This window comes from Astatotilapia calliptera, chromosome 17, assembly GCF_964374335.1.
Source record: "Astatotilapia calliptera chromosome 17, fAstCal68.1, whole genome shotgun sequence".
Taxonomy (NCBI): Eukaryota; Metazoa; Chordata; class Actinopteri; order Cichliformes; family Cichlidae; genus Astatotilapia; species Astatotilapia calliptera.
Genome location: NC_137438.1, coordinates 8,716,571 through 8,739,524, shown reverse-complemented (window position 1 = coordinate 8,739,524; position 22,954 = coordinate 8,716,571). Strand labels below are relative to the sequence as shown.

The 22,954-nt window shown below is 43.4% G+C and overlaps 1 protein-coding gene across 11 annotated transcripts in view; it reads right to left on the bottom strand.

Annotated features, from left to right (window-relative positions):
• lrrc7 (leucine rich repeat containing 7) overlaps window positions 1–22,954 on the bottom strand; it is a 149,376-nt gene that overhangs the window by 14,366 nt on the left and 112,056 nt on the right. For 9 of the 11 annotated variants that reach the window (XM_080291270.1, XM_080291275.1, XM_080291276.1 and 6 more), the window contains 10 exons: window positions 20,437–20,688; window positions 20,037–20,159; window positions 19,158–19,269; window positions 6,869–7,082; window positions 5,215–5,721; window positions 4,257–4,481; window positions 3,911–4,166; window positions 3,453–3,803; window positions 2,948–3,190; window positions 1,050–1,262 (listed from right to left, as the gene is read on the bottom strand). In XM_080291270.1, the coding sequence (XP_080147396.1) occupies window positions 1,050–1,262; window positions 2,948–3,190; window positions 3,453–3,803; window positions 3,911–4,166; window positions 4,257–4,481; window positions 5,215–5,721; window positions 6,869–7,082; window positions 19,158–19,269; window positions 20,037–20,159; window positions 20,437–20,688 (2,496 nt within the window). The remainder of the gene's footprint in view (window positions 1–1,049; window positions 1,263–2,947; window positions 3,191–3,452; window positions 3,804–3,910; window positions 4,167–4,256; window positions 4,482–5,214; window positions 5,722–6,868; window positions 7,083–19,157; window positions 19,270–20,036; window positions 20,160–20,436; window positions 20,689–22,954) is intronic. The other 2 variants (XM_026148026.2, XM_080291277.1) reach the window with 1 other exon arrangement.

Below are 22,954 nucleotides of genomic sequence, written 5' to 3'. Positions count from 1 at the left end.
AGCAACAACAACAAGAGTGCAGAGCTGCTGAAAGCACAGAGAAATGTTAGCTAGTGATCGGTCAATACACACAGAACAGTGCGTCATACAGGCAACAACAGGTGGATCAGTTCATTCCAACATTTGTATGTAAGGCTTTTAGATTAGCTGTCGCGTAACATATCTGACAAACAATTAAACCAAACCTATAACCAAAAGACTTCATTTTTGATGATGCATCAGGCACCGTGTGATGGGTTTGGTGGATCATATTGTTTAGATTCTGCAGGTTTTTATCTTTTTTTCATAACTGCACGCTCCAGACCTCCTCCCTAGCATGTCTGATTGTCCTGTCTGCTGAGGTACTGCTTCTCAGTAATTAGTTTGACATTTTCAAAAATAGGCTCATTCGCTTTCTTGCTGGGAGTTAGATGAAAGGACTGATAGCACTCTCATGTTTGCAGGTAAGTATAAAACTGGAGGCCAAAGAAAGATAGAAATCCAGAAAACACCATTCAACAGCTCAATCCATCCTCAGTGCTCAAAATGTGAGAATTTGATTGGATTACTTTGCCTTTAGACAGTTTAAGCTGCACTTCAAGTCTGTAGCTTTTTATTTATCAATCTAAAGTATAACTGAGCTGTCACGAAAGTATTTTCCTAAATGTTACTCCTTTGCAGTGATACTATTGCACGATCCTTAACATGTGATTGTGCAAAACAAACAAAAAGGTGAAAATACAGTTTTTTTTCAGCGCCATTAAAATCCTAATATGGAGACGATCCTGCTGACTTTTATTTGTTCACAAAAAGAAAGACGATTTGAGGACACGACAAAAGATCAAAATATTTATCACAATACAGAATTTACTGCGCTGTCTGTCGTAGTGAGTTTGTGGTCGGTCAGGCTGACAGAGTGACGGTGTGAAGTGGAAACACATGAAGCCAGACATGAATCTGGTTAACCTTACAACACAGACTTGCACAAATACACACAGGGAGGGCTTCCGAATGCTTTCTATGTGTACGCGTGTTTCTCTCTTACGTGTGTGTGCACTGCACTGACATACCCTGTCCAGTCGTTTCGCCTCTATGTGCCTGAGTAGCTGTTGCCTCCAGTCGGCAGGCATCTTGGAGGTGATGTCTTCAGGTTTCTGGGGTACAACAGGTCTTACTTTGATGGTGTCATCGGGTGGCTTCTCGGGGCAGGTTGCCAGGGTGTAGTCAGGTGGCATCTTCTCTAGCAGGGCGGCCATGGTGGGACGGGCAGACACCGGACGTGCCTGAACACAAGGGAGTTAATATTTAAACATAAAAATGTACAAGGTTCATAATTAACAAGTGTTCATATTGGAACATTTTGTGGATAAAAAGCTAAATGCAAGACGGAGACCAAGTGTCAGTTTATCAAGTGGCAACAAATTAGTGTTTTTTAGGTATTAAATGACATATGTAATGCTATTTATGATGCTTACAGCTTGTTTCACTCCCACAAAGTGGTTTAAGGACTTAAATAAACAACAGACTAGTACCACTGGATGTTCCTCAGAAGGACTAGAACACTTAAACTGCTGTTTTATTCTGCCAACCACTTGCAATCACAAAAGGAAAGACAGTGTTGGTCAGTTGTTTAAATCAGTATCAACCCTACAGCATGTTACTAGTTCTGTGAGTGTGTACAGATAGGTTTTTGTGTCAATTGTTACTTTACGTGTACTAAAAAGCAGGAAGGACTCAAAACTCAATGCAAAACATTTAATGTATAATAGTCTCACTGTTTGCTTTCTTAGTTTAGCATCGATTTGCGATGGACTGGCAACCTATCCAAGGTGTGCCCTGCCCCTCATCCAATTACAGCTGGGACAGCTTCCAGTCCCAGTATGACCCATAAGAAATTATCACTAAAAACACAGTACTTCTGAGACTAATCGCTATCTGCTTTAAAGGTGTCTTTGGGTGTATGTGTGTGTACATGTGTGAGTGGATAAGTGGATCGATGGACAGACGGAATTACTTTGAAAGGTGATCCAACCGGCAGCTGTTATATTTCAGTCTGGATCAATAGGTGGTCTGATCAACTGAGTGATACTGCTGCTGTTTAGCAAAGCTGGAAATATTACTAATAGCGATCAATGTGATTGGGTCACATGGCACATGTGAACGAAGATAACACAACAGCGATGCAAACATTACACCAGCTGCCTAAAGGTGAGGCTCTTTGTGTAACAGCTGGTGTGTTTTCCAACCTTCAGTTTTGAGTGTTGGCTAATGATGGCAGGAAAAAGACAGCGGCCACAAGCGCTCTATGTAAGCCCTTACGTTCATTCCCATGCCCAGCTTCTTCTTGTTGAAAGGTGCCAGATGAAGTGATCTGCACATCTAATCAGTATGCTGCTGGACACTTCACTGTGACTAATTTGGGAAAGTCTAACTTGAGGGAAATCCAGAATAGCCTGAAGGGATTATTTATGGACGAGGGATCGCCTTCAGAGATATGACTGAGGCAAAGGACACCAGTGATATGCCTCTTAGTTCGCTACTACAAAAACCTGAACCTGAGTACCTATAAGAAAATGGAAGTGAAACAAAGCTATAATTCTGCATCCTCAAAGAGACGACATAAAAGCAGGCATATTAAAAGCAGGGCAGATTATTCTGCTGTGTTTCTGTGTTGTAACTGAATCACTGTGGCTTTTGACTGCTGACCACACAAAACAAGATATTTGAAAATGTCAGGATGGGATTTTGAAAATGGTGATCTGCCCCTGTTATTGTTTTAAGGCATCTTTAAAGAAGGCAAGTGATACTTAAGTGAACAAAAAGAAACTGGCAGATTTGCCTGTAAGGAAAATAACTGTTAGTTAGAGCCATTATGTTATAACTGTAACATGACTCTTTCACTTTAATACTGCCTCTTTTTAAAGGGCTCAGTTAAGTAGAAACATAAACACACAGACAAACAGTGTACCTGAGATGCTCCGTAGGTCTCGGTGCTGTAACTTCTGGCAGACAGGGGACGCCGCTGAGTCAGGCTCTTGGTTGGATAACCAATCATGGGCTTCTTCTGCTCCTGGTAAGTGGGGTAGTCGTCGTCATAACGACCGTTTCTCTTGTTGTGCAGCATCTGACTCTGGTTGTCGGCCATATTACTCATCGCGGAGTGCTCCATGGGAGTGGAGTAGACAGCCCGGCCATAAAGAGGGGGATCCACCTGAGGGTCACAGATGGGAAGTGAGTGGGAGTTTAAAAAAAAACAAAAGTATGAGCTTTCATCCTGGCCTCAAATAAATGCATGGGGATGGGGATGACTTTCAAGTAGAGCCTTAACAAAAACTAATTTTGGGTCTTAGGGAATAAATAGTGTTTGAAAGAAACACATTTCTATGATTTACTTTACATTTCAATAAAGTACATGAAAGGGAAAATCACATCCATTTATGGAATATGAGCATTACTTGTTTTGTTGTGCTTACCTGTTGTCTGTACTGAGACTCTTGGAGCGCCTCCTGCTGAGCTTCATGAACCCGTCTGAACAAGGCGAGCTCCGTAGAGCTCACCAGTGAGTCCGCTCTTCTTAGAAATCCTGGTCTGGAGCGCTGACTTGGGATTGGCTGCTGCTGCTGGCTGGGCGGACCATCTTGGTTGATTGGCGACTGGGGGAAAGAAAACATCTCCAAGGGTGGATATGCACGATACCGAGGGCTCACTAGCTCTTTGGGTAGTGTCTTCCCTGGTTGGTTGAGGTACTCCAAAGCCTTCGATGAGTGGTTGACATAATCTGGTGTGTTTGGGAAAGGGGGAGGGACCCGGCGATCCATGGTCACCTGATTGGTAAGAACAGAATTGTTTGTTTAACTTTGTATTGTTTGGTTTCAATCAGATTATTTTAGTTTTATTGTGTATGTCTAAAAACGTAATATATGAGCGCTACCAATGGTTCACAACTCCATCGAACCTGCGGGTTGTAGTTGTGGTCAAAGTGGTAAGCCTTTTGTGGGATGGCAGGTTTTTGGTTCTGTCTCTGGTTTTGGTCGCCAGATCCGTGTCCGGGGTATCCCATCTCCTCATCTAACATGGGGGCAGACTGTGACCGTGACATGTTGGTCTGCTCCATAGAACCGGGGAGCTCTGGACGGTCCAAACTAGTTTGCTGCTCAATGGATGAACTATAGCTGTCCATGGGAATGCTGCAGAGGAACGTGGCATCATTAGAAATCAACTTCAGTAGCTGCAATCGAGCTTGAGCTTTCTTTAAGAAGAATCAGAACAATATCTACCTGTAGACCTTGTAGGAGCCAATGTCAATCTCGTCTATGCTCTGTGACTTCTTAAACTTGGATCTCGTCTCCTTCATCATGGGGGACAGGCGATCTGAGCTTTTACTCATCACCACGGTCACCTTGTTGACCCCGCCTACACTGAGCTGATCCTTCCTGTTTTGCTCCCCCTCATTGTCGTGATATGTCCAGCTGCCGGGCAAAGGCACTGTGCTTTGCTGAAGCCTTGGGGGAAGAAATAATCAAGGATTATGAGTTGATGATAGGGATAAGTGTTTTTCAATTATGAAGCACAGAAACAAGCTGGATTAGAGGAGTGTTACAATAGTAGAAACTGAATTTTTTGACTAATGCAAATTACTTCCACACCATCGGTCAGTTTCTTGTGACGCAGCTGCACCAAAATTTGAGACTAAGGCTACAGCTCACAATTATTAGAAATTAACGCTTTTTTTAAACTTTCTTTGGCATATCAAAATGACCTTGCACTGTCCCCAGAAATACATTTTATAGTAACATAAAACTAAGAAATGAAAACTGAAATGCTTTCACAATCTCAATTTAGTGACACTTTGGTGTTTTTGCATTGCAACAAAACTAAGTTAAGTAAGATAAGATAAGATAAGATAAGATAAGATAAGATAAGATAAGATAAGATAAGATAAGATAAGATAAGATAAGATAAGATAGAACTTTATTAATCCCTCGGGTGGGTTCCTCTGGGAAATTCGATAAGTAAGCTGATTTGTTATTTTATTGATGTGCAAATAAAAACAGTCACAGCTGTAAAACTTTCAAATCAACGGCTTTAGTTATAACAGCTCTGATATGTTTATTTACTAAAAAAACCCCAAAGACTGCACTGTAAACAGGATTTGAGACCTGCAAACTCTTGGAATTATTAAGCTTTCCCAATAAAATTATGTATTTCAATTGTAAATGACCGTCAGTCACTTACCTTGGATCCATGTCCTTGCGATCAGGATTGGGGCTGGAAGTAGGTGTAAGGTCCAGCTTGGAAGGAAAAGCGGTTCTGTCCTCCAGGGGGCTCGGGGTCCTGGTCCAATTCTGCCAGGGATTCTGGGAAGGATGTCCGGAGGATTGCGAGTCATTGTCCTGGTTTGGTCGTTGGTTGCCGTGGAAGGGGAGCGTCTGGGTGTCCAATTCCAATGGGACCCCTACAATTCGGTCTTGCCTAAGGAGGGGGCGGCGGCCGTGTGTTGATGAGCTGCGAGGCTTAGAGCCCAGCGGAGGGTTTCCCTGACTGGTGGTAGATGAAGGAGGATCCAGAGAAGACTCCTCTGCATCGAAACCCGTGTTGTCGTAGTGAGGTGCGTCAACCCAGTCAAAAGGCTCACTAAGTGGACGCCGATCCCCACGTTGCTGCAGGGTTCCTGATGGAGGAGTTTCTCTCTGAGACAGCAGGGGCTTGGAGTCAATGGGCTTGGGAAATGACTGGGCAAGTCTACAAAGACAGAAAATATCAATCACTGATTATACTGTGGGAGAAAAACCAAGAAGATCAAAATTGCAAACAGGCGACATGCCACGTGGATGTGTGTTGCACATTCAATCAGAGACAATGAGCTCAGAGGACAGATCAACTTTCTCTCCCTTTCTCTCTGATGTCTGTCACACCCATTAGGCCAGAAACCATGTTTGTGTTAGTTATTGTTTACAAGAGAACACATGCCTTCAAACTCCCTCGCTACTACTTACAGACTGCAAATATCATGTTCCACAAGTAGAAATAAAATACTGCAGTTGTACCTCACTTCAGGGCATGTGGATTAACAGATTTAGTGTCAAACAATACTAAAACCAGCTACCATCCTCCAGGGCCTGCTTAAAACAAGAAGAAACATGGGAAGGACAAGGAGAAGAAAACTAGCATTATTGGACACTATGTTTTGACTGAGCTAAGGAGACACTGTGGTGTCTAACAGAAACAGAAAACATCCGTAAGGTACAGCCAGACAGTCCAATCTGCTAAACCGAAGATTATCGGTGGAGCGAATTTGAACATCTGTGTGTAATATAAACACATATATTGCACATTTCTGTTTTATTCTATGTCTTGCTGTAGATAGCTGATATATCAGTGACAGATATTTTATTGTTACTGCCATCCAGTCTGAGCAATATGATTGAGACTACACTGACAGTGTCGTAAATATGACAGGCAGACTAAGATGACATGTTTTTTTTATAGCTGTAACATTTCTGATTAGAACTCAAAACTGTCCCAAAAAGTTTTCATAACATTTTTATCCCTTTCTAACCAACATCATCAAGTGCACTGCACCCAGACTTAAAACTTCAGGAGACAGCCCAAACCTTTTTATTTGCTTTTCTAATGCACTGGGGCAAAACCTCCTCTGGATAGTAACATGACTGAAGCTCAGACCAGACAGCTTTGAAGCTGAGAGAGAAAATCCTAAAGAGAAGTCTGCAGTGTTCCAGTGAGCCTCTCTGACCTTGACAGAGCAAGCAGGAAGATGGATGTGACAGATTACAGATGGAGAGAAACTGAAGTGGGGTTACAATTGAAATGTACAAGAGATGACGGACAGGGAGGAGGGAGGGAGGAGTCATGAAACGGGCGTGCGCACCTGTTGGTCCAGTGCGTCTGAGGGGCCTGGTCCTTGCTGGGAGGCGGTAGGGCGGGATTGTGGGGGTGTCCGTGCGACAGCGTGTGTGAGTGCGTATTGCCGGGCGGGTTGGAGGAGCCCGAGGAGCCCTGTGAGGGAGAGTAATCGGAGTAGGTGGCCGATGAGCCGCTGTGGTTCAGACAGTGGAGTTTATCAACCTCTTCATCTGTAGACTCTGGACAGACAGAAGCAGACACACAGCACGTCCTCTTTGTGATCAACATCATTATATTTTTGGATTTTCCATTGAACTTTTGTTCTTCATGTTATTCATTTTCAACTTTTGCTTTCTATTGCATTTTGGTACCAGAAGCTTGCTTCATGTTAGTTTTCTTTCCTTAAATTTTGATTCAGTACAGCATAATCACACTATTTTTGTATTATTGTTAGTTAACTATATTAAACTTATCTTTACTATATTGCTAATTGAAAAAAATGACCAAATGAAGCTCAAAACCAGTTTTGGCAGATATACTTTAAATTGTTTTGGGAGCACTGAGGGTGAGCACTGCGGTATACCGCCAGTACATGTTTTCTGCAACTATATCTATGTCACTCCCATGCTGCACCTTTCTCTGGCCCCTTACATGTACCACCCAATTGCTACAATTACAGATCAGGCTCCACTCCATCAGGTGACCGATTGAGCAGTATCTAATGTCCTCTGGGTCCGACCTATTCTGAGTTTTTGTCCCCCAATTTAATTACCTGGGAATTCAGCCAATGCACTTTAACCTCCTAGGACCTGGCATCCACATATGTGGACATCACATTTTGGGTTGTTTAGAGCAAAATACAAAATGTTGCTCTACAAGGGCCTGATTTCCACTTACGAGGACGTTATACTGCCACTGTTCTATCAAAATTTAAAATGAATATCCTCATATGTGGATCTCAGAAACAAAAATCAGGTAAAAAAAAAAAATCAGGTCATTCTTTGTTTTTATATTCATCAGGACCCAATCAGCCCAAATAGCAAAGAAACATTGAAAATGCATGGCATGAAAGAGTTCTTATCTTAAGAGATTAATAAGGACTTTGATTGTTTATTCCAACAGAATCACTGCCCCAAACACCTCCCCCCTCCCACACCACTTAAAAATAAATAAAATACCAGCAAAAAGAAAAGCAAACCCTTATAAAGAAGGAAAAATATTACTATTCCAGCCAAACAGCAAAACTTTTAAATGTGGACTATTAAACATCAGGTAACTCTCTTCTATGTCTCTGTCAGTACATGAGTTGATCAAAATATTGATGTATTTTGCTTTACAGTAACCTGGTCACAGCACGATCTTGTACTGACATGTGGTATAGACACAGTTTTTTGCCTGAGAATCCTAATAACATTTCATTTTACAATAATGGACTACAGAGCACCAGAAAAACAATTTCAAAGGACTAGACGTCTTTCTGAAAATGTTCTGATGAGATTGTAAAAAGTGCTCCCTTCATTTTTATCTTCTTCTTTGTTTTACACCATTTTGTCTTTATTTATTCATTCATTCACTTGGTTATTATTAAACTCTGGCTTTTTTCCCACTGTGTGTTCTTTGTCCTGCCTCACTCAACTCACCCCAACCGGTCGTGGCAGGTAGCTGCTTCTCCCTGAGCCTGATTCTGCTGGAGGTTTCCTTTAAAAAGGAAATTTTCCTTCCCACTGTTGCCAAGTGTTAACTTATAGGGGCTTGTCTGATTGTTGGCTTTTCTCTGTATTATTGTAGGGTCTTTACCTTACAATATAAAGCAATTGAAAAGAATTCTTCAATGTAACGTGCCAACACAACGCAGAGCAGCGTCCTAAACTTTACTCCCACAGAGGTTTATTATCTTGTTGTTAGTGTCATACATCCTCACTGCCTGGATGTATGAAACAGGAACAACACTGGGTTTAGTTCCAGCACTGTAGCCAGGCTGACAAACAGTGCTCCTTTGACTTTAACTAGTAAGGACTTCATGAATTTCTTCATAAATAAAATTTTAATCATTAGGGGAAAAAACTTCATAGCCCTCATAGCCGTCCCAAGGACAAATGATTACGTTCACTAATTTTAATAACTGTGGTGATTTATTTCTCTCTCCTATCAATCTTTCTGAAATAATAATAATGCCTTCCTTTAAATCATCATCATGTCTATTACACCCAATTCCTACAAGGCTGTTAAAATAAGACTCACCATTGATTCATTCTTACATTTCAAATACCAATCATTATATTTCTATTAACTAGCTACATACCACGGGTTTTTAAGGTATTTATAATTAAACTACGACTTAAAAACCCTTTACTTGATCCAGGTGTCTAAGCTAATTATAGGCCGATTTCTAATCTTCTTTTTTTTTTTTCAGAAAAATCTTCAAAGAGCAGTTGTAAAATGGCTGGGTCATCATTTGCAGAGGAATGATCTATTCAAGAAGTTTGAGTCAGGATGTAGAGTTCACACTAAAACAGAAACAGCACTAATGATGATTATGAATGACATTCTGCCCTCTGACAGTGGACTCATTTCTGTGTTTGTCCTGTTAGACCCCAGTGTTTACTACAGAGACTAGAATACACTGTTGGTATTAAGGAAAATACACTGTACAGGGAGTGCAGAATTATTAGGCAAATGAGTATTTTGTCCACATCATCCTCTTCATGCATGCTGTCTTACTCCAAGCTGTATAGGCTCGAAAGCCTACTACCAATTAAGCATATTAGGTGATGTGCTTCTCTGTAATGAGAAGGGGTGTGGTCTAATGACATCAACACCTATATCAGGTGTGCATAATTACCGTAATTGTCGGGCTATAAGCCGCTACTTTTTGCACAAGCTTTGAACCCTGCTGCTTTTAGTTGGGTGCGGCTTTTCTATGGATTGTCCATGATTTTTGTCATATTGTAAGACGATTTGCTTTATTTGTTCCGCTGTTGTACGGCACTACGTTGCCTGGCGGAAGGATCGGGGTTCAAGAGTGGTATGTTGGTCACATGTCCGTCCGCCAGGCAACGTAGTGCCGTACGAAGTAGCACGAAAAGCAAACTTCAAAGTAGCGCTACGCGTTCAGCAGGAGGCGTAGATGATGAGCGGCGATAAACTTGCGAAAAGCAAGTTATGCTCAACTCCACCAGTGGATTCTGACAGTGTGGAAAAGTGTGAAAACATCCACGATCACCAACGGATTTCTAAGGGCTGGACTGATGATGGAGAGGAGGACACCGCCACGGCCCTTCTGAGGGTGTTCGACTGTGACACTGACAACGAGGATTTCTTTGGTTTTGAAAGTGACAACGAAGGAAAGAAGCTGAGAGTGGATGACGAAGCCACCCTGAGCCTGTTCGTTTCCAACACTGGAGAAGAGGACTTTGGTGGTTTTAGTGGGCAGGAAGAAGAGAAAGATGGTGGTGAATGACTGACTTTTCTTCTTGTTAAAGCCGTGTCACTGCACCTGAGCCTAAAAGGTGGTCTGAATCTATTTTTCTGGTGTGCTGTAGGTTATTGTTATGTACTACATTTGTTACTCGTTTATGAAGCACAGTACATGTTATGTTGTGGCAGGGATTTGTCCACCAGGGGGCAACGGTGGTTGGGGAGCTTTCAGTCTGTGGGGGTGCATGCCCCGGTTCTCTTAATAAAGAAGCAACTGTGAGCTAAACATGGTCTCCGTGGTTCCTTGGTCTTAGGATATCACATATGGCGACGAGGGTAAAAGCCAGGTTTTGCTGTGAAGTTACACCGTGCTAAGTGACTTATGAACTGAGGTTGGCAAGTGGTACAGCGCTAGTATCTGTGGGAAGTGGAGCGTAACCCTCGGTGTGGAATAATGGCTACCACTTTGGGCTCGGTGGCACCGTTCGACAGCGAGCTGCAATCCTGGGAGGAATATTGTGAGATTTTGGATTACTTCTTTGTGGCGAATGATATTAAGGAGGAGGAGAAGAAGCGAGCGGTACTGTTGAGTTGCGTGGGCGCACAGACCTATGCCCTGATTAGGAACCTACTCAGTCCAGTGTACTCAGTCAAGCCAGGGGATCGTTCTTATGCTGAGTTGGTGGGATTGTTGAACAATCATTTTCACCCTAAGCCGAGTGAAATTGTGCAGCGGTGGAAGTTTAACACACGGAATAGAAGGCCGGAGGAAAGTGTGGGCGATTATGTAGCGGAGCTGAGGAAGCTCGCACAGGACTGTAACTTTGGAGACTCCCTGACGGTGATGCTGCGGGATCGTTTAGTATGTGGAATAAGCGACGACAGAATACAGCGCAGATTGTTAGCAGAGGATTCGCTAACATTTGAAAAGGCGCTGAAGTTTGTTCAAGCAATGGAGGCTGCTAACAGAGACATTGTGGATTTGAAGAGCATGACAGAACAGTCGCGATTCACTAAAGGATTAGGAGCCGTGAACAAGATGGAGGACGGCGGCTCGACGTCACAACAGGTTGTCAGGAAGTGCTACAGATGTGGAGGGCTAAATCATGTGGCCAAGGACTGCAGGTTTGTTTCAGAAAAATGCCACAACTGTGGAAAGGTGGGACACATAAAAAGGGTTTGCCGAATGAAAATGGAACAAAAAGGAGGGCGTGGCAGACAAGGTAAACAAGCCCATTTCTTGGAAGAGGAGAATGTGGAGAGTGAGGAAGAAGGAGCTGAAATGCACCACATAAAGGCAAGTATGTATAATGTGCATGAGAAGATTAGCATCCCAAGGGAAGAACCCATCAGACAGAAGCTAAAAGTAAATGGACAGAATGTGACATTTGAAGTAGACACAGGCTGTGGTTACACTATCATGTCGAAGGAGTCATTTAAAAAACTTTTTGAGGGCAGTAAGGCGCCCAAAGTAAGCAAGTGTGGAATCAAACTGAGAACGTATGGAGGCCACAAGGTACCCGTGTGGGGAGCAGCCCAAGTGCAGGTGGAATTCAGAGACAGTAAGAAAACACTGGATGTGGTGGTGGTTGAAGGGGCTGGAACTAGTTTGATGGGTCGGGGATGGATTAAGGCCCTCCAATTAGACTGGCAACCTGTACATAAGATAGAAGGCGGAGATGATGCCTTACAGCGGACACTGGCCAGACATGAAACAGTGTTTAAGGATGAGTTGGGAACGCTGAAGGGGTTTGCAGCAAAGATACATGTAGCCAGTGATGCCAAACCATGCTTCTATAAGCCCCGATCAGTTCCGTTTGCTATGAAAAAGAAAGTGGAGCAGGAACTGGAGAGACTGTTGGAGGAGAAAATCATCCAACCAGTGAAATTCTCAGAGTGGGCCGCACCCATTGTACCCATACTAAAGCCAGACTCCAGCGCCAGAATTTGTGGTGACTACAAACTGACTGTTAACAAGGTGTCGCCTGTAGAACAATACCCCATTCCACGAATGGAGGACATGATAGCGGGGCTGGCGGGAGGAGAAAAATACACCAAGTTAGATATGAGTCACGCATACAACAGGTTGTACTTGATGAGGAATCTAGAAAGTATGTCACAGTGAACACACACAAGGGTTTGTTTACATACACCAGGTTGCCATTTGGTGTGAGTTCAAGTCCTGCCATTTTTCAGCGCACCATGGAGAGTGTGTTGCAAGGTCTGACTAATGTCGCAGTGTATCTGGATGACATCATCCTGACGGGAAAGAATGACAAAGAACATCTTCAAACACTGGCTGGAGTGCTGCAGCGCTTGGAGGAGGCGGGCCTGCGCTTAAAAAGGAGCAAATGTCAATTCATGGAGAAGGAAGTGACATTTTTAGGACATCGGGTGGATAAGACCGGTTTACATCCAGTGCCGGCAAAAGTGAAAGCAGTGCAGGAGGCGCCACCCCCAAAATCAGTGACAGAGCTCAAAGCTTATTTGGGGTTGTTGAACTTCTATAATAAGTTCTTGCCAAACTTGTCCACACTGTTGGCCCCACTGCACAAGCTTCTGAGAAAGGGGGAACCATGGTGTTGGGGACCAGCACAGGATAAGGTTTTCGGCAAATCAAAGGAACTGTTGCAGTCAAGCAGTGTATTGGTACACTATGATGAGCAAAAGGATTTAATTCTTTCTTGCGATGCGTCCCCCTATGGAGTGGGAGCAGTACTAGCTCACCGCATGCCAGATGGTCAGGAAAAACCCATTGGGTTTGCATCACGTACCCTGAATGCAGCAGAAAAGAACTACTCACAGCTGGATAAAGAAGGATTGGCTGTGATATTTGGTGTACAGTATTTTCATAAGTACCTGTACGGCAGGAAGTTCATGATTATCACGGATCATAAGCCATTGATAAGTTTGTTCCATGAGTTGAAGGCCGTCCCTCAGATGGCGTCACAGAGGATCATGCGATGGGCAGTGTTATTAAGAGCCTATGAGTATGTCATTAAATACAGAGAAGGCAAAAATAACAGTAATGCTGATGGTCTGAGTCGTCTCCCTCTTCCAGAGAACCTCCCTAAAGAGGTGGCAGCTGAGGACCAAGTGTTGATGGTAGATCAGGACCAGGAGGGCGTGATGACATCTGAGCAGCTGCAAAGATGGACAACCAAAGATCCCATACTCTCCAGAGTGCGTGAGTATGCTATGAGAGGATGGCCCACTACGCAGCATCCTAATTTTCAGCCCTACAGACAGAGACAACAGGAGCTGAGTGTGCAGGATGGGTGTGTGCTGTGGGGGGCGAGGGTGGTGATACCAGAACGAGGTCGACGCCCCCTTTTGGAACAGCTACATCAGTCACACCCAGGAATGAGCCGCATGAAGGGCCTGGCCAGAAGCTACATGTGGTGGCCGCATATGGAGAATGACATTGAAGACAAGGTGAGGTCCTGCAGTACATGTCAAGAACATAGACACAGGCCACAAGAGGCACCGCTACACCCCTGGGAGTGGCCAGAAAAGCCCTGGAGAAGGATACATATCGATTATGCTGGCCCGTTTTTGGGTAAAATGTTCTTAGTAATAGTGGACGCCCACTCCAAATGGTTAGATGTGTATCCAGTTCCATCCGCTACAGCAGCTGCAACCATAGACTGCCTGAGAAATTGTTTCAGCACGCACGGCCTTCCTGAGATGGTGGTCTCAGATAATGCCCAGTGTTTTGTAAGTGCACAAACTAAAGAGTTCATGGCAAAGAACGGAATCACTCACGTCACCTCCGCTCCATATCACCCCGCCTCCAATGGGTTAGCAGAAAGAGCAGTGCAAACGTTCAAAGAACTCATGAAAAAGAGTACTGGAGACACACTGGCAACCAAGTTAAACAGGGCTCTGTTTAGTTACAGAATCACACCACAGTCCACAACAGGGAAGTCTCCCGCTGAGTTGATGATGGGCCGGAAGTTGAGGTGTACTCTTGATCTCATACACCCTGACTTGAAACAAAAAGTGACAGCAAAACAAGATAGCCAAAGACTGCCAAGGAGCGCATGTTTGTTATTGGAGACACAGTATATACCAGAAACTATGGCAGAGGACCCAAATGGATACCAGGACTTATACAGGAGATGACGGGGCCTGTTTCCTACTTGGTGATGCTGGGCAATGGGACAGTGGTGAGGCGTCACGTCGATCAGCTGTTTGCCCGCCTGGAGCCGTGCCTGGCAGCAGGAATGCCTGAAGGCCACCCAGACGAGGATGAGAGACACATAGAGGTGCAAGTTACACCAGTGGTGAAGCCACATATGGAGAGTAGTGATTCGCTGGAATCACCTGCCACTGGGTTACGGCGATCGCAAAGGACCAAGAGAAAGCCGGAGCACCTGAGAGACTTTGTGCCGTGATTACGGTGAACTGTTATAGGTTAACCTAAGACTGTTGGACTAAAGGTTCACTATTCCGGAGTGAAATTTCAATAAAGGTTGGGGACGGGGTTGTTGCATTTTTTTTTTATAAAGGTGAAGTTTTTGGTTATGGGTATTTTCTGTAGTGATTAAAACTACAGAGTAGTTCCAGTTTAAGGGGGGAGGAATGTTATGTTGTGGCAGGGATTTGTCCACCAGGGGGCAACGGTGGTTGGGGAGCTTTCAGTCTGTGGGGGTGCATGCCCCGGTTCTCTTAATAAAGAAGCAACTGTGAGCTAAACATGGTCTCCGTGGTTCCTTGGTCTTAGGATATCACAGTACATGTTTCGTACTTGTAATTACCGCTACTTGTACATATACCTAAAAAGTTATGCAAATATAAGATAAGATAAGATAACCTTTATTAGTCCCACACGTGGGAAATTTGTTTTGTCACAGCAGGAAGTGGACAGTGCAAAAGTTATGAGGCAAAAATTAGAATACAATAAGAATAAATACAGTACACAACTGTACAGAATAGAATAAAATAAAATACTATATACAGTAGAATAAAATAAAATAAATATACAATAAGATAAAAATAGAATACAAATACAAATACTATATACAACTGAGTAAAAATACAACGATGACAGAAAGGATTATTGCACTTAGTATTATTGCATATGTATGGATGTGTGTGCTTGATCAGTTAAAGTCTTTATTATGGAGTCTGACAGCAGTGGGGAGGAAAGACCTGCGAAATCTCTCCGTCCCACACCGTGGGTGCCGCAGTCTCCCACTGAAGGAGCTGCTCAGTGCTGTCACAGTCTGCTGCATGGGGTGGGAGATGTTGTCCATCAGGGATGACAGCTTAGCCGCCGTTCTCCTGTCACTCACCACCTCCACTGGGTCCAGAGGGCATCCTAGAACAGAGCTGGCCCTTCGGATCACCCTGTTCAGTCTCTTCCTGTCCCCAGCAGAGATGCTGCTGCCCCAGCAGACCACACCATAAAAGATAGCAGAAGCCACAACAGAGTCATAGAATTTCTTCAGGAGTGGGCCCTCCACTCCAAACGACCTGAGTCTCCGCAGCAGGTACAGCCTGCTCTGCCCTTTCCTGTAGAGGGCGTCTGAGTTATGAGTCCAGTCCAGTCTATTGTTCAGATGAACACCAAGGTACCTGTAGCTGTCCACAGCCTCAATGTCCATACCTTGGATGTTCAGTGGTTGCAGTGGAGAATGCTTGTGCCTGCGGAAGTCTACCACCAGTTCCTTGGTTTTACTGGCGTTGATCTGGAGGTAGTTCAGCTGGCACCAGTCCACAAAGTCTTGGGTCAGACCTCTGTACTCCTTGTCGTCCCCATCAGTGATGAGGCCGACTATTGCAGAGTCATCAGAGAACTTCTGCAGGAAGCACTGGGTGGAATTGTGGGAGAAGTCTGCAGTGTAGATGGTGAAGAGGAACGGAGCCAGAACCGTTCCCTGTGGGGCCCCAGTATGTACCCCTAACTTGTTTTTCAAAATATTAATAAAAGTGATGCATCTCCAAACAGCCATCTCTTTCCTGACAATTCGCTTTGTGCATATTCTCTTACATATGATAAGTCACCATTGAAACACCTGCGGCTTTTAGTCAGGTGCGGCTAATGTATGTACAAAACAGGATTTTCCCCTGATTTTAGCTTGTGCGGCTAATATTCAGGTGCGCTTTGTAGTCCGGGAAATACGGTATTAGGCAACGTCCTTTCCTTTGGCAAAATGGGTCAAAAGAAGGACTTGACAGGCTCAGAAAAGTCAAAAATAGTGAGATATCTTGCAGAGGGATGCAGCAGTCTCAAAATTGCAAAGCTTCTGAAGCGTGATCATCGAACAATCAAGCGTTTCATTCAAAATAGTCAACAGGGTCGCAAGAAGCGTGTGGAAAAACCAAGGCGCAAAATAACTGCCTATGAACTGAGAAAAGTCAAGCGTGCAGCTGCCAAGATGCCACTTGCCACCAGTTTGGCCATATTTCAGAGCTGCAACATCACTGGAGTGCCCAAAAGCACAAGGTGTGCAATACTCAGAGACATGGCCAAGGTAAGAAAGGCTGAAAGACGACCACCACTGAACAAGACACACAAGCTGAAACGTCAAGACTGGGCCAAGAAATATCTCAAGACTGGTTTTTCTAAGGTTTTATGGACTGATGAAATGAGAGTGAGTCTTGATGGGCCAGATGGATGGGCCCATGGCTGGATTGGTAAAGGGCAGAGAGCTCCAGTCCGACTCAGACGCCAGCAAGGTGGAGGTGGAGTACTGGTTTGGGCTGGTATCATCAAAGATGAGCTTGTGGGGCCTTTTCGGGTTGAGGATGGAGTCAAGCTCAACTCCCAGTCCTACTGCCAGTTTCTGGAAGACACCTTCTTCAAGCAGTGGTACAGGAAGTCTGCATCCTTCAAGAAAAACATGATTTTCATGCAGGACAATGCTCCATCACACGCGTCCAAGTACTCCACAGCGTGGCTGGCAAGAAGGGTATAAAAGAAGTAAAACTAATGACATGGCCTCCTTGTTCACCTGAGCTCAACCCCATTGAGAACCTGTGGTCCATCATCAAATGTGAGATTTACAAGGAGGGAAAACAGTACACCTCTCTGAACAGTGTCTGGGAGGCTGTGGTTGCTGCTGCACGCAATGTTGATGGTGAACAGATCAAAACACTGACAGAATCCATGGATGGCAGGCTTTTGAGTGTCCTTGCAAAGAAAGGTGGCTATATTGGTCACTGATTTGTTTTTGTTTTGTTTTTGAATGTCAGAAATGTATATTTGTGAATGTGGAGATGTTATATTGGTTTCACTGGTAAAAATAAATAATTGAAATGGGTATATATTTGTTTTTTGTTAAGTTGCCTAATAATTATGCACAGTAATAGTCACCTGCACACACAGATATCCCCCTAAAATAGCTAAAACTAACAACAAACTAAAAGCTACTTCCAAAAACATTCAGCTTTGATATTAATGAGTTTTTTGGGTTCATTGGGAACATGGTTGTTGTTCAATAATAACATTATTCCTCAAAAATACAACTTGCCTAATAATTCTGCACTCCCTGTAGTGGTTTCTAAAAGCTCTCATTCTCAAAAAGTAGCGTTATCTGGAAGACGCAAATGGAAATACAGCAAAAATGTTGAACATCATTCATTTCACACAGACGAATACATGTTAAGGATGAGAGGGAAAGAGCTAGCTTGTTTAAAAATGTGCTCTGAGGTAAGGATTAGACTCTCCTTCTGTCTTAAAATTCACAGAATTATGGGATATGCGGTCTTCTATGACCGAGACATATTTTGTATTTAAACAGAGCTAAGTAGTGCCCAATGGCCACCAACATTAAAGGAAAGCGTAAAGGCATATCCCAATAATAATGTCATTTTAATAGATATTTAATCATCTTCATTTTTGATGACTTTTGATCTCTTTAGCTGTTAGTTCTGGCATCTCAAAGTTTTCTAATATTTTTCTAATATTTGAATCAACATGCAAACGCACTTTACACTTCTCATCTGTTGCTCAGTTTCAAAGCTCACCTGTGACCTTTTAAACCCCCAAACCTATAAAACAAATCAGAACTACAACCAAATCAAAAAGTGGATCAAAGACTTCTTTGAGTCGTTAACCAGAATTGTGTTCAGGGGCCTCTCGAACACTTGACTAGAAAGTGAAGGGATTGCATGCTTCCTTCGTGTTGTCATCAGATTCTTAACCCAGATCTCTGCAGTGTTCTCATTATGCATGTGGACACTATTTAGTCCACAGCACTGACGCAAGACGTGGCCTGGTTATAAAACACGGCTTTTTAAAATCTTTATTTAACTTGGCTGCTGTAACTGAAATCAAGAGCTGCTGTTGGAGAGCTGACCTGGCTGCAGACAGACGTGCACTGTGTAGATACCAACAATCTGAAAACTTCCTGAGTCAAACTTAGTCAAATCTTCACAAAACAAACCAGAAGAAGCTTTTTATTTACTTCGTAAGAGCCTCCACTAAGAACTGATACTCCACTGAGGCAGACAAGCTGTTTGAGCTTTAATCATTTTGCAATAAGCTTTCTTAAGGAGGAGTGGATCATATGATGAAGCTCCGTATTAGTGAAAGCTGTCGATTGTTGCGGAGAGCTGATAATAAACTGTTTCTTTTGGAAAATGCGATTAGACACTCAGTTATTCAGAGTGGAGACAGATTTTTGATAAGGCAGTAAAAAGTGAGCTTTGTTTCTTCTCTGATGAAACCGAAGCCATCAGGGCAAATGATGTAAAAATGGCCAAACATTCACTTTAGAGGTTCGCTATGCACACTCCTCGTCACGCTCCCTCTGCCCTCATCTTACAACATGCCCCAAAGCTCTTTATAAGACCCACATTAAATAACTGCGCAGCCTTGTTGTCGACATGTATGTACATGACTCCGACATGTTCCCTTAAAGCTGTACGTTTATGCTATAATACAGTACCTTTCTTATCCTTCCCCAGCAACACCACCTTTGGTTTGTACATTGGTGGCTCCACCAGGGTGGGCCTCATGTCAGAGATCCGGATGTCGTTCGGAGAGCCGCCCATTGAATCCTGAGGAAGAAGGGGGAAAAAAGCATCAGGCATATACAGTAGAGAAGAAAAGGCAGCTTCTGTGATTTAAAAAATGATTACGAATCTCATGTAGACAATTCGTTTTGCTTGACTGGCATCAAACATACATACATTTGTTAAATAAATACAAACTTTGGTAAGTATTTCAGCAGGTTCTGGAGTTCCCGATCCCCAGTAGGATCATGGAGTGTGCTTTTAACCCTCTGGGGTTTTGATTTCACTGATGCCTCAGATTCTCTTATGTAAGGCCACGTGGAGTCATTATTGTAAGAAACAACCAAGTTCAGTACAGTCTGCACTATTTGAATACAGTTCTGAAAAATAAGATATTATCACCTTGTTAGAGAAAGTAAAAACTGAACTTAAGCACTGATTACGATGTATATACACATATTCCGACAAAGTTTGATGGTTTAGCTCTAAATGCAAACATGACTTTTGTTTGTCTGCAAATCCTCACTGGGGTCCTCACAAAACCCTCACAACACTAAAGGTCAGAGCGTGAGTGAGAGTTAGAGTGACTTCAAAAGATATCATAACTTTCTTACATCTTGAACTTACAGACATATGAGTGATGAAATCTGTGCAGTGTCACACAGCTAGCACTGAATTTTGGATGTGTTCAGTGGTATCTTCTGGATATAAAAGCTATAAAAAGTCCACAAACCAAGTAAAAATACCTAATTAATTTTCTTTACAGTTCTTTTTGGATTGTGTGTGTTTCTGTGAGAGAGTGAGAGACAAACCTCAGAGCTCTCTGTCAAGTCCTCTTTGTCGTTCCTCTTAGGAATATCGATGCCAGAGTTGTGCATTGGTCCCTGATCCATTAGCTGAGTCTGAGAGAAGTCCTGCATCTCTCTGTCTGTCACCTGAAAAACAACTCCATTTTTTGAGTTGTGCACTGATTTGCTTCAAACGGACAAACACAAACATAAGAAAAGCTTTTGTTGTTCTCAGCTGTCTTTTGTTTTAGTGATCAGAGACTTGGATGAACTTACTTCAGGTAAGCTCTTGCCATGTGAGAGCCGTTATCAGATTATCACACACAAGCATGATGTCTGTGTCCTGCGACATTGTTGCTAATAAATACATTTGGGACTAAATGCTTGTTGACCTCCTGTATGTGTCTGTATGTGTAATCTGTACCTCTTTAGGAGGCAGGGGCCACGGTGGTTCATATGGCTCTTTGCTGAGGTGTGTATGTTCCATGTTGGTTCCTGCCGAGGTGGCGGTGCCTGTGCTCAGCTGGTGCTGGTGCTGGTGCCCGTGTCCGGCGTGTACGGCGTGACCGGCGTGTCCGGCATGTACGCTTTTGCCCACAAGACTTTGCACTGACTTAACCATGTTCTTCAGGTCCTCAGGGTAGGGTGTTGGATAGCGTTTTAGGTTTATCTCCACCTACATGACATTTAGGACTATATTTAATAAACAGGGCGTGAAGTAGCAAATTTAAATCTGCCAAGATCAGCATAAAGGCGTTGGTCACAAACAAGTAAACCTGATAAGGGAGCAAGAATAAGCACGACTTATTATCTGAAATCTTGCAAACATAATTCAGCATACAAGTGCACAGTTTTCTGCATGTGTTTCTGTCAGGAAACAGCATTGCAACTTAAATCAAGGAGAGGCAACTGGAGGACAATTGCTTCCAATACTGGGGGGAAATCTACAGTCTGACGAAGCAGCTGATCTCTGAATGAATCCTAGTAGCATTTAAACCTGAAATCTGTAACAGCTGACCTGTCACATGTGTAAAAGAACACATAACATCATTTACCTGACCAATGTCTTGTTAAATGCATAATTTTTTATGTGCACTGTGTGATACTGCAGGGATTCATTTATGACATCTGCGTGGTGATAACGTTTTAATTTTAGGGGTAAATTGAATTCTAAGGTGCAAAGTATGCGGATGACCAGAAGCAGTTTTTCTATATCCACATGTGGTGTATAATTATGGAACTGTGTCCAAACATAACAGAGATTATTTTCTTAAGATTTAAAGGGGTGCTAATCCCAGAGTGTCTGACTCAATGTAAAGCATGAACTATATATGTGGAGTATATATAGTTTTATTTATGTATATTGTGTGTGTAGAGTTGTATATAAAATGTCTGATTATATTTTATATCGAGGAACGCTCATTGTAAATTAAATAGCATTGGGGGGATTATACAGTGGCTTGCAAAAGTATTCGGCCCCCTTGAACTTTTACACATTTTGTCACATTACAGCCACAAACATGAATCAGTTTCATTGGAATTCCACATGAAAGACCAACACGAAGTGGTGTACACGTGAGAAGTGGAACGAAAATCATACATGATTCCAAACATTTTTTACAAATAAATAACTGCAAAGTGGGGTGTGTGTAATTATTCAGACCCCTTTGGTCTGAGTGCAGTCAGTTGCCCATAGACGTTGCCTGATGAGTGCTAATGACTAAATAGCGTGCACCTGTGTGTAATCTAATCTCAGTACAAATACAGCTGCTCTGTGACGGCCTCAGAGGTTGTCTAAGAGAATATTGGGAGCAACAACACCTTGAAGTCCAAAGAACACACCAGACAGGTCAGGGATAAAGTTATTGAGAAATTTAAAGCAGGCTTGGGCTACAAAAAGATTTCTCAAGCCTTGAACATCCCACGGAGCACTGTTCAAGCGATCATCCAGAAATGGAAGGAGTATGGCACAACTGTAAACCTACCAAGACAAGGCCGTCCACCTAAGCTCACAGGCCGAACAAGGAGAGCACTGATCAGAAATGCAGCCAAGAGGCCCATGGTGACTCTGGACGAGCTGCAGAGATCTACAGCTCAGGTGGGGGAATCTGTCCATAGGACAACTATTAGTCGTGCACTCCACAAAGTGGTAAATGGACTGATTCTTATATAGCGCTAAAGCGCTCTATACAACATGCCACATTCACTCAATCACACCCATTCTCACAAGCACTTTACCTATACGTAGTGCTATCTAACTACGTTCACACACATTCATACTCCGATGGATGCATCGGAGAGCAACTTGGGGTTAGTATCTTGCCCAAGGATACTTGACATGCAGACTGGAGGTGCCAAGGATCGAACCACCAACCTTCCGATCAGTAGGTGACCTGCTCTACCTCCTGAGCTACAGCCACCCAAAGTTGGCCTTTATGGAAGAGTGGCATGAAGAAAGCCATTGTTAACAGAAAACCAGAAGAAGTCCCGTTTGCAGTTTGCCACAAGCCATGTGGGGGACACAGCAAACATGTGGAAGAAAACTAACACTGCACATCACTCTGAACGCACCATCCCCACTGTCAAATATGGTGGTGGCAGCATCATGCTCTGGGGGTGCTTCTCTTCAGCAGGGACAGGGAAGCTGGTCAGACTTGATGGGAAGATGGATTGAGCCAAATACAGGGCAATCTTGGAAGAAAACCTCTTGGAGTCTGCAAAAGACTTGAGACTGGGGCGGAGGTTCACCTTCCAGCAGGACAACGAATCTGTGGCAAGATCTGAAAACTGCTGTTCACAGACACTGTCCATCTAATCTGACTGAGCTGGAGCTGTTTGCAAAGAAGAATGGGCAAGAATTTCAGTCTCTAGATGTGCAAAGCTGGTAGAGACATACCCTAAAAGACTGGCAGCTGTCATTGCAGCAAAAGGTGGTTCTACAA